Here is a 12924-nt window from a genome sequence, read left to right on the forward strand (position 1 = left end):
ATATATATATATATATTTAGTAAACTTCCTATTATACATGAAACATTTTGCTTCCTAATGAATTTTAGTTGCCCAATAGGTATGCCTCGTTTCAGACCACTGGTTTGTGCCGTATTATTTTGTACCATAAATCTCATCTTGAAAATCTCGATTAGACAATATCATTTACAGTAATCAGTAAATAAGAAATGGAACAATTACAATTATTAATTGCATAGAAGTTGGGTGTACAGGAACTAGAAATAAATGGATGAACAAAAGTTGGAATTGGGCATAAAGGAAATACACACACCCACACACACATCCCCTAGAATGACGACTTGACTATTATATCCAGCAATTTTAGGTCTGATGTATGTTACCTCCTTTGATCCATGGGAAAATTGCTTGAGTCAAAATAGAAATTGTGGTTCTGTGAATCCTTTGAGTTGTTGCCTCAAGATCAACATTAGTAAGTGTTCAGAGGTTAAGAAATGCCTGTCTCGATAACTGCTGAACCTTAAGGCATTAACCCTATTGTATAACATAAAAACACTTTCACATATACAGAGTTCAGAGTAAACCATTTTCTAAACTTAGGTAATTGATAGCAAATGTAGCCAGTAACAGGCTGTTGGGTGCCAGCCAACTGTTTTCTTTCTTTTTCTTTCTTTCCCTTCCTTCCTTCCTTCCTTCCTTCCTTCCTTCCTTCCTTCCTTCCTTTTTCTCTCTCTTTCTTTCTTTCTTTCCTTTCTTTCTCTCTTTCTTTTCTTTCTTTTTCCTTTTCTTTCTTTCTTTCTTTCTTTCCTTTCTTTCTCTCTTTCTTTTCTTTCTTTTTCCTTTTCTTTCTTTCTTCCCTCCATCCCTCCCTCCCTCCCTCCTTCCTTCCTTCCTTCCTTCCTTCCTTCCTTCCTTCCTTCCTTCCTTCCTTCCTCTTTCTTTTCTCTCTCTCTCTCTTTCTTTTTCTTTTCTTTTTTTCAGCAAGTACTTAGTACTGTTTATGCATTCTGCCAGCATTACATGAGAACACAACATATGATAAATGTCCACAAGAAATGAGAAATACTGAGTCATTGACTATAAAAGAAAGACAGAGGGTTGGATGGTGTTAGATTTCACCTGACAGAAAACAGTGTTCTTTGTTTTTTTACAAAAGTCTTTCCTGGTGCTTTCAGGAATGCACAGGGCAAATGCGAGTCCTCCAGCTAACAGAACAGATTTTAAAATAATTGCTTTGGCTTTGTTCCTCAATTTCAGGGTTGCATTTCTGGACTGTATTATTAAATAGGCTCTTGTATTACATAAAGTAGAGATGAAGAAGCCTTGAAAGTTTGCTGCTATATACAGCTCTTGGGTTTTTCTTTTTCTTTGGTTTAAAGGAAATCATTTTCTACGTTTAGAGTCTAGAGGTTTTTGTAACATGGTATTTCAGGAATATCAGCCGGTGTCATATCATATTTATTATAGAATTATTTGTAACTAAAAGAGTTTCTTGTCAGATTTATATTATGGACTTTTATGCTTGAGAAGGTCTTTGAAAGAACAGTATCTTACACAAATGCTTGAAATTGTTCATTCTGCCTATTTTATCTCGTGAAATGCAACATAACACAGTCTTGTACATTTTATAAAAGAAAATCTGAGTTTCCTCAGTAGAAACAATAAATGTTTATTATCTAATATCCAATAAGACTTACCTAGCAACATTTTCCCAAACACAAAGTTACGAATGCACAAATTACCATGAGAATTGACAACTCTTGTAGTTTCCAAGAAAGTCATTTGTGCACCACCAAGTAGCCATTTATTACATGACACTAGTCATTGGACTGACCTAACACAGTTTCCTTGCAGCTGGCTCTTATTTACAACTTGATAGCAGCTGTCACAATGAAAGAATCAGGTACAGTATCTGATTTGTTTCTGCCATCCCTGCACTCATGAGTCCATTAACAACAGGGATATGTGATTTTTAAATTACTCAATTAGTCATACTTCCATTAAAAGAATAGAATTACAAAGTAAAATAGAATGGCCTCTTAGAATATTCCCTTCCATTTCTCTGTACAGTTGGGTCCATTTATTCCATTCAAAGAACATATACTGAGTACTGTTCTCAGTAAACAGGGGCCTTTTCTGTTCTCAATTCCATCCCCATGCCTAAACCAAAGCAAAGTCTACAGTAGGCACTTAGTAAACACGTGTTGGACTAATGTATACATGAGAGAATCAGTGAATAGTGCCTACTGCAGGGTCTCTTGGTCTGCCACAGATGTCGTGCCCACCTTGGGTTTCATGTTCGACACTCGTATGCCAGTTTTCAGTCTTTGGGCTGCCTGACAACTGAATAATTGGCAAGTTTGAAACGAAGAAGTCCAGAAAGTTTTATATCACTGGTGTATCTGGTCTATGAGTGCCCAAGGCTTAAATTTAAAAATACTAGCTGCTTTGCTGGCTTCCCGCATAACGCCCTTTGGAGGGCATCTAAGTCAAGATAACTCAACTTTTGTCTAATGAAAAATAACACAAATCTCATCAGTTCAAGTCATGGTAGTGGGGAGGTGAGACCTGATAATAGAAAATGTCAAAAGTAAAACAAACGAGCATTTAAGAGCCACTGACAAATCATGCTAAACCTATTGAGAGTGACACGGGAAACGGAAACTGTCTGAGGGCTATGGTGTAACAATTATACATGCTGTGGCTATGTAACATCAATTATGTTTGACAATGCCAATACAATACGATCTTATTTGCTTTTTATTCTATAATTGACAAAGCAGGGCTTCTCTAACCCCCTGCCCCAGACTAAGTTAAGTCCCCCAGCCAAGTAAAGGCTTAGCATCCCATGCTTCCATTAACCTAACACTTTGTCATAGTCTACTATAATTATTTTAACTATGTTAAATTTCCTAAGGGCAAAAAATGTATATGCCTAGCTCACCCAATATAGTGAGTTGGATTATTAGGGTCTTTGCTAACTGGGGTAGCCTAAAAAATTAGGTTACATAATTGGGACAAAAACACTCAGGTCTCACTTTTATACTTGCTGTTAGAAGCATTCTATAACATTTAGGGATAAAAAGTAGTATGTGATAATACAGAATCCCTGCCTTTGTCTCATCAAACTTTGCCTCTCCTCACTGGTAACATCTTTTAGAAATCTCTCTCTGGTTCTCATAGTCTATAAAATCTTAGAAGGTACCAGATGTTTGCAGGAGGCTGTCCCACACATCCTCAATTCTAAAGTAGATGTAAGATTTATTATAGCTATATAAATGTACTTCAGCCTTGACTTTTGTGTTCATGAGCCAGTTGTAATCTGCAACATGGCCTCTTGTGAAATAGAACAATTCTTATCTATGGAGTGTTGATAACAATGCCAAACACTCAAAATAACCACAGGAAATTACTGAAGCAAGTTCTGCCCACAAACAGTTTCTGGATAAGTGCCTGAGCAGAGACTGTTAATGCCTTAAATCAGGGTTTTCTCCTACCGCGTTGCATAGTTTCTAATAGTGAGAATAGGCTAAAAGCCACTCTCCTGTTTCTTCTGGTCCTGCCTAGCTCAGGGGTGCTATGTAATACACCATTCATCTGGACGCAGCAAGTGGAATCTGGGTTGTGCTTTATCCTGGGGAACCCCATATACTACTTATCACAAAGTAAGTGAAGGAGGGGGGCCTGAGGCTGATGAGGATTTTTAAGTACTCTAAAATAGGTCTAGGTGCATTTTTTCAATGCTGTAAGGAAGTTTTCAAAGAAAAGTTCTTCATGTAAAAATGGAGTTTCTTTTCTTATAACAGTTACTTGGTAAGAATCTTTTGAGCATTTCCTCTGTGCAGGGAACTGAGTTAAACTTCCTGGAGGAGGACTATGAAAATGCATCCTAAATAGACTCCTGATGTTTTCAAAGAACACACACACACATCCCAATTACAGAACTTCAGTAGTGGTTGGAATACTACAGAGGTTTTCACTGGAATGTTTAAAACACTTCACTTTCTTTTGACATGATCCAGACACCGACTGAATTCTAAACAGTCACTAATCACTTTCAATTAATTTGTGACATTGTAAAGACTGGGAGGATGTGCCCCCAATTTGACTCTTGTTTTTATTGACGGTCGATTGCATACCACTGTTAACATTTTAGATAGGCACTTCATAATTAAAGAAAAACATCTATAAAATATATAAACTGGGTCATTTGTGTGGCTGGCAGGGAAAGCACATGCAATTGACAGCAACAGGAGTGAAGGTTTTGATGAAGAGATGCCAGAAGCCCGAGGTGATGGGCTGCAGGTGCTACCCAGAGAGAGGGCTATTATATATAATTTTTGTTGGATTACCGATTTGCTCACTGATCTTTGCTGCTGCATTTATGAACATTGTAACACTGTCATCTGAGATGTATCTGTGTGGAAAATGGAGTTGGCACATTTGACTAATTCATGCCATAAATTTGTGAACTAACACTTCACACCCAGACAAGTATTAGCAAGAACACATTTTTCTCCATAAGTCTATGTTGGTGGTCAATTCTCAATGCCATAGCACAAACCAAAGAAGGAAAACTGGAAGAATTTTCTCAGAGACATCTAGGACTAATAAAAAAAGAGATGGGGGGTGCCAGGCGCGGTGGCTCATGCCTGTAATCCCAGCACTTTGGGAGGCCAAGGCGGGCAGATCACGAGGTCAGGAAATCAAGACCATCCTGGCTAACACGGTGAAACCCCGTCTCTACTAACAATACAAAAAATTAGCTGGACGTGGTGGCAGGCACCTGTAGTCCCAGCTACTCAGTAGGCTGAGGCAGGAGAATGGCTGAACCCGGGAGGCGGAGCTTGCAGTGAGCCAAGATCGCACCACTGCACTGCAGCCTGGGCAACAGAGTGAGACTCCGTCTCAAAAAGAAAAAAAAAAAAAAAAAAAAAAGAGAGAGAGAGAGACAGGAAGAAAGGGTATGAAATACATTCACATAGGACGAACCATCACGCTTGCTTTTCATTAAAGTACATCCAGCAACACATAGTGGGTTCAAACTTTCATTTTTGAATCCAATGATTTTCCAGACATTCAATTTCATATCAAATCGGTATCTAGGAAACCCAATTGATCGAAAGTATAAGGATTTGTTTTCGGTTAAAACAGCCAGTAAGCACTGAGGACAAAAAGCAAATTAAGAAGTCACTGTTGCTCTTACAAGTTGAAAAGCCTATATTCTGATTCTTAATCATGTCCTGCTCTAAGCAACAAAATCCACATGCCCGTCTTCTTCAATAACTTGCAGGTTGACTGAAGTCAACTGAACTGTGCTAGGTATTAGCGTAGTTGCAACCCAAAATATGGATGACTATATCACTCCAAGTGATGCTATGAGGTTTAATCTGACTTTAAAATAAGCAAATCTTTTTAGATTTTCTGATGAGTGTACCTTTTTATCAGCATTATTTGGGTATTCTGTCTTTGCTAAAAAAATCTAGATCTTCTAAGATCAAGTTTATTTTTAAAAATTCATACCCCTTCCACAATTTCAGCAAAGAACAAAAATCTTAGTAAAGAATCATGTCATTTTGTGTCAGAAGGATCCCTTAATGATCAACTTTTAAAAATTCCTTCATTTTTCAGGTAAAGTAACTCATGATCATACAAACAGATTTTATCCTCCCACTGTCGGGAGAGGTAACAGCATTTATTCTTTCTGAAATAATTCTAAGGTTTTGTTAGATGATTTCCATTTGAATCTATTCACTGTAAAATCTTTTTCTTTTTCTTTTCTTTTCTTTCTTTTTTTTTTTTTTTTTTTGCTCAAAACAATTTCCTCTGGCCTTCCTAAGCAAAATGGTGAATTAGCTTATGGGTTTCATTGTCAGAGCTGAGGCCTGTAACCTAAGCACATCTTTGTACAGTGAGCTTCAGTTTCTCTGAATTCTAACATCTTTTTTTCTATCCTACGCAAATCTTAGTTGTCAGAACACTTTACTCGTGCATGCTCGTTTAGAGGTTTGCATAAATGACGAAGGCCCTCAGAGGCTGACAAATGCCACTGCTATTTTCACCACTCTGCTTGTCACCGTGTAATTGCAGTAAATGCAACTGAAAGTACTTTTATTTGAAGGCTATCTGACAGAGGGGAAGAAAACACATTTACTCTTTCAAGGCCTGTGTATTTTCCTGGGAGAAGTCTGCCTATATAATTTGTCCTTTTATCCTTGGATGGCAATTTGGGAACTATCTTTGGGCCATGCAACCCTTTGAATAATTTCTGCAACCCAAGAACAGAGCCTTGATTCACAGACCTTCCCCTTCATTCTCCCCACCTCCCGGCCTCCTGCCTTCTAGGGACTGGAAGGCTGTTTCATGCCTGTGTGCTTAAAGCCTTCTTTTCCACAGAATGAGATAGAAAATTTGCATATTTTAGCCATAATATTGATCTATTTTCATTCTAGGAGTTCAAGGAAAAAGTTGTTTACTAATACGTGTGGCTATGTTGAAGTAATACAAATGACAAAGAAATAATACAGTGGACTGTTTTTTACAAGATTCTTTTCTAAAGCGTCCTTTCTCACGGGAGTGTACGTAACTTCAACAAGCTTACTTTTGTTTTCTTCAGAGAGAACAGTTAGCTCAATATAGCTGGGTTGCACAATCTTTAACAGGACTGTCCCATATAATATAAGGAAAAACATAAGGAAAATGTAAAATAATGTTTATAATTTGCTAAACATGGTTTTAAAAATCATCCTAGTCTCTAAAAGTCATCATAACATTTTATTTTATTTTTTTGAGACAGGGTCCCACTCTGTCACCCAGGCTGGAGTGCAGTGGCGCAATTACAGCTCACTATAGCCTCGACCTCCGAAGCTCAAGCAATCCTCTCACCTCTGTCTCCTAGACAGCTGGGACCATAGGTGTGTGCTACCATGCCCAGCTTATTTTTTTGTTTTGTGTAAAGATGGGAGTCTCATTATGTTGCCCAGACTGGCCTCAAACTCCTGGGCTCAAGCAATCCATCTGCATTGGCTTCCCAAAGTGTTGGGATTACAGATGTGAACCACCGTGTCTGGTTTCTGACAACTTCTGACCCACCCATCAAGCCCCATAAACACTTGCTGTTGTCCCGTCTCTGTTCTCGGATCCATTTAAACACTTCTTACCTATAAACAGATTCCACTCTGTGTCGAGGTCAGCCTGATTTGCCAAGCAGCCCTTCATGACGTTGAGACAGTAGTTGTTGCAGGGCCTCACAGTGGGAAGCCCCCGACAATATGGGCAGTACAGCATCTTCATAAGGGCACGGATGCACCCTGGGGTTGGGCTGACCTGCAGATTTATTGCAAAGAAAAAGAAAATAGAAAATAAGAAGGATGAAAGGAGGAAAAAAAGAAATAAGGCATTTTCTTCTTTTTTAAAAAAGACAAAATAGCAGTGATAAACCACAGCATTAGAGCAGAAGCTTAACCTTTGTAATTACTGATCTTGCATCCAGTCAATTCCTGTTGAAATCTTCTGCGTGGCATGGTAATAACTTTTTTGCACATCCCTGTCAACATTTTCATATCGATGTCATTGTAATTCAGCCCTAAAGCCTAGACACTGTTTCATTGCCATAGAACAGGGAATGAGATAATGCATGTGAAAGAAATTTGCAAAGTTAAAAGCCCCATAAAAATGTAGGTATTGTTAAAGTTTAATGTGACACCTTTAGAAAATTTTCCAACTGGCTATTTGACCCTGTCTCTAAAGGAGGTATAAATATATCTATATTTCCTTTGTACATAACTTTTCTTCAAAGATCAATATCAACTTGTCTGAGATCTTTGAGATCCAGGCCTGCTTAGAAGCAATGGAACTGCCAAGGTACCATCTTTGGGCATCTGCAGCTTTTGCACTTCTGGAAAATTTCAAGGACCAGTGTTAAATGTGAGAAGCAATCCTTGCAGTAGTTCAGAGGAGCTACGTATCCACTGACAATGAAATGCTATTTGCCCTGGATCAGAAAATCAGTGCTCTTCAATTAATCGATTCTAAACCAATAAGGGCTTTTGTAGACTCATTAAAATTCTAATTTGACTTCAAGAGGAAGGAATATTTAAGACATGATATGGTCCCCACCCAAATCTCATCTTGAATTGTAGTTCCCATAATCCCCACATCATGGGAAGTGAATCATGGGGTCAGTTACTCTCATCCTGCTATCCTCGTGATAGTGAGTGAGTTCTCACCAGATCTGATGGTTTCACAGGGGGCGTTTCCCCCTTTTGCTTGGCACTTCTCCTTGCTGCCACCATGTGACAAAGGATGTGTTTGCTTCCCCTTCTGCCATGACTGTAATTTCTTGAGAACTCTACAGCCATGCTGAACTGTGCGTCAATTAAACTTCTTTCCTTTAAAAATTATAGTTCGGGCAGTTCGTTATAGTAGTGTGTGAGAATGAACTAATATAAGATAGTAGTGACCAAAATTAGAAAACAAATACAGAAAACTACTCTTTTTCATGACTAGAAGTAAAAATTGTTGCCATATTCATTTGGTTGGTTCCGCATCACTTTGATGTTTTAGTCAAGTAACTATACATTGCTGTACTTGCATTCTAGATCTAAGGGAAACAAATCTAATTTGTATCATTTGGCCCTCTTGGAGAGTGGTGGACTTGAGCTCACAGGTAACAAGAACATTCCGATGCTGAAGAAACATAACACCAGTGTATTGATGGAACAACAAGAAATATTTCCACATAAATGGATACTTTAAATTATTATAGCTATTTCTCTATGATTCTATCCCTTACTTAGAATCAATTTTGAGATTTTTAATGCAAGCCTTTGGTTTCTGTAACATTTTCTTAATTTTACCCAGTATGTTGACAAAATCACTAAAAAATTATTTTAGGAAATAAAGCTGTGTATGTATTTAGGCACTAAAATTTCTAGTTGTCGTTTTGAGTTTTTTTGCATTTTCTTTCAAGAATTTTATGAAAGTTTTCAAACATGCTGAATAGGTGAAAGACTTTTATAGTTCACAGCCACATTTCCTAGATTGTACAATTTTCTACATTTGCTTTTCACACATCTATCCATCTTTCTACCCATCCATTAACCTACCTCATTTTCATGCCAAAGTAATATCCTTTAATTTTTTTATCCCAGACTAATATCTTTTAATTTTACTTTTCCTGGTAGTTTAATACTGGCTTGAATAAAATAGAATCAGCATGATCAACAATAGAAAGTCAGTGAGTAAAATACTCTAAGTCAAATAAGTGAAGTAAAATATAATTGGCCTTTCTTTAAAAAGGTATTCATAGAATGGTGTCTTATCGATTAATTCTAAAGCTCATTTTCCAACAACAAAACAGAAACAATAAATGGGGAAAAAGGTGAGGAGTCTTTTGACTTTTCTTTTAAGGACATATTAGTGCCATTATGTCATCTCCAGACAGGCAATTTTTTGGACAGAGCCAAATTTGTTTAAGGCCATACCATGCTGAATGCACCCAATCTCACCTGATCTTGGAAGCTAAGGAGGGTTGGGCCTGGTTAGTACTTGGATGGGAGATAGTGCCAAGTTTTACCCGTAACTGAGCAGCACTGTTTCGAAATTTTCCTTTATCCACATGTATCCCAAGCCATTCACCAAAAAAATAAAAATAAAAAAAATTAAAAAAAAAAACAGGAAAAACAATTTTGCATTCCTCAGACAATATTAATGTGAAACTTAAAATTCGTACACATTTTCCTTATTGGCATGGTTGCTATCTTGCAAACTTACTGGGTGTGGTTACTATCTTGCAAACCTTTACCACAGGATTTTATTTTCTATAGCCTTGCAATCTCTCTCCTGACTGATGCTTTTCTCCAGAGACTACCCAATTTTCACTTGGGCTAACTAAAGTATTTCTACTTTTGATTCTGTTGGGTTTTGTTTTCTCACCATTGGTATTATATGATGCTGTGCTTCTCACTCAGTGTTCTGGTATTAGAACCTGGAGCATTTGCCAATATTGGTGATATAAATTTGAGATCTCTTGGACGGCATGGACTGTGCCATTCATTTTTATAACTTTCACTGCTACGCATTTTATAACTTTGTGCTATGCACAGCATGCACATCATATAAGGTATTACAATGATGACTTGGGTATTTGCTAAGTGCTTATTGAATCAAACACTCCATTGTGCTTCCCCATTTCTTGGCCACATTGATATTCAAATTAAAAAAAGAACAAGATGGTTTTATACATCTTAGCATTCAATTGTTGCTTTTTAACTTTGTTTTCAAAGGCTATTGATTGCATTCATTCCAAAGCTTTTCCTTTTTTTTTTTTTTCATTGTGTTGGAACCAGTACTATTTTCTCAGTCTGACATTTCAGAAGAGTCTCCAACTCGGGGTAGCAACCAACAGAGAAAATTGAACAGCCTTAATAATCTGAAAGAACAATGTTGTTCAAGTTAAATGTGGGTCTCCGAGTACTTCTGGAAATGACATCCTTCCTGGTCAAATAAAGGGCGGTTGAAGAAGAAGAAAATGGAGCACAGGGGATCAGAGTTGAAGCTTTCATGTTCACAAATCACATCTTTTGAGCTTACACAACTGCATGCTTGAATTAAAATAAAAATCATCACTTCAAACTGAAGACTTTTAAAAGTAAGCTTCTGAAAATGTTGCTTTAAATGCCAATTGTGTGAGGAGACATCTCTATTTTTCACAGTGTTTTATAATTGCACAATAGATACTCTAAAATTTTTTTCATTTTGAAATTAATATACACCCAAAAATGGTTTTAAAAATAATAAACTCCTGTGTATCCTTCCTTCAACTTGCCTCAATAGCGACATTTTATATAGCTGTGGTATAATATAAAAATGAGGAAAGTGACATTAGTACATTGCTATTAACTAGTCTGTAGACCTCATTCAGATTTTAGAGTTTATGAACCTGTATTCATTTCTGTGTGTGTGTGTGTGTGTACAGTTCTATGCTATTTTATATCATGTATTCATTTGTGGAACCACCGCCACCACAATCAACATACAGAACTGTTCTATCACCATAAAAGAACTCCTTTTTGCTACCTTTGCCTCATCTAATGTCCCTATCACATGACAATCACTCATCTATTTTCCAACTCTATAATTTTGTCATTTCAAGAATGTCATATAAATAAAACCATACAATACGTAACCTTTTGAGCTTGACTTTTTTTTTTCTGAGCATAATGCCCTCAAGGTCCATCCAACTTGTTACATATATTAATCGTTCATCTCTTTTTATTGCTGAGTAGTATTCCATTATTTGGATGTATCAGAATTTATTTAACTAATCACCCACTGAAGGATATCTGTGTTGTTTCCAGTACTTTCTTATTAGGAATAAAGGTGCTATTTATGTACAGGTTTTTGTAGGAATATAAATTTTTATTTCTCTGAAAGAAGTGCCCAAGAGTACGATTGCTGGATCATATGGTGGTAAGAGTATGTTTAGTTTTGTAAGAAATTGCTAAACTGTTTCCAGCTGGTTTGTAACATTTTACATTTCTACCAGCAATATGTGAGACCTCCAGTTTTATCCAAATTTTTACAGTGTACGTGGCCGTCACTATTTTAGCCTTTCCATGGGTGCATCGTGTACTTTTAATTTTATCATGAGTTTCCTCTGGACAATATTTATACCAGTATTTAAGTCTGAGTAGATGTCAATGATCCAAAATGACCCACCAACTGGTCTGTGTAAAACATCCACCATTAAAAAAAAAACCTCTGAAATATTAGCTAAGTCTATATGTTTAGCAAAACCAAAATAAAGAATGAGTTCTAAATACTCATATTTAAAATTTAAAATAGAATAATACCTCAAGCTGAGAATGCTTATGTGGACTATTTGTAAATTTATGGACCATAAGAAAAAAATTACTGAAAAAAATGTATTCTTTTAGCAACAATAAAGAACGCAATACCTCTTTAGAAATAAAAAGCTGAGATTAATTTTTTTAGTTGGTAATGTGGATTTTTGTTTATTTTTTAAAGAATGTAGCTGTAACTTTCCAGATATTCATAGTAAACTGGGAAATAAACTTGGGTAAAAGAATAAGCTGATGATGATGACATTCTTTTTTGTACTTATCTGAGCTCTCACTTAAGTTTTACACGCTGTTCATAATCTTTTGTCAAGGGCTTAAGTAGACATTTCTCCAAAGATGACATAAAAATGGCCAACAGGAACATGAAAAGGTTCCCAACATCATTAGTAATCAGAGATACGCACTATAAGATGCCATCTCACACGTGTTAGGATAAAAGCTGAAGATAACAAGTGTTGGCAAGGATGTGGAGAAAAGGGAACCCTTGTACATTGTTGGTGAGAAAAGAGATTGATGTGGTCATTATAGAAAACAATATGGGAATAGGAACAGCTCCAGTCTCCAACTCCCAGCGCGAGCAACACAGAAGACCGGTGATTTCTGCATTTTCAACTGAGGTACTGGGGTCATCTCACTGGTGAGTGCCAGACAATCGGTGCTGGTCAGCTTCTGCAGCCCGACCAGCGAGAGCTGAAGCAGGGCGAGGCATTGCCTCACCTGGGAAGCGCAAGGGGAAGGGAATCCCTTTTCCTAGCCAGGCGAACTGAGACACACAACACCTGGAAAATTGGGTAATTCCCACCCCAATACTGCGCGTTAAGCAAACGGGTACACCAGGAGATTATACCCACACCTGGCCGGGAGGGTCCCACGGCCACGGAGCCTCCCTCATTGCTAGCAAAGCAGTCTGCGATCTAACCGCAAGGCAGCAGTGAGGTTATGGGAGGGGCGCCCGCCATTGCTGAGGCTTAAGTAGGTAAACAAAGCCGCTGGGAAGCTCGAACTGGGTGGAGCTCACAGCAGCTCAAGGAAACCTGCCTGTCTCTGTAGACTCCACCTCTGGGGACAGGGCACAGCTAAA

General features: G+C 37.6%; 1 protein-coding gene across 1 annotated transcript in view; it reads right to left on the reverse strand.

Annotated features, from left to right (window-relative positions):
- Positions 1-12924, reverse strand: part of GPC6 (glypican 6) — a 609430-nt gene that overhangs the window by 389509 nt on the left and 206997 nt on the right. Inside the window, exon 2 of the mRNA XM_017859220.1 lies at positions 7140-7305. Coding sequence (XP_017714709.1) covers positions 7140-7305 — 166 coding nt within the window. The remainder of the gene's footprint in view (positions 1-7139; positions 7306-12924) is intronic.

Source organism: Rhinopithecus bieti, unplaced genomic scaffold (genome assembly GCF_001698545.2).
Source record: "Rhinopithecus bieti isolate Rb0 unplaced genomic scaffold, ASM169854v2 scaffold_46235, whole genome shotgun sequence".
Lineage (NCBI taxonomy): Eukaryota > Metazoa > Chordata > Mammalia > Primates > Cercopithecidae > Rhinopithecus > Rhinopithecus bieti.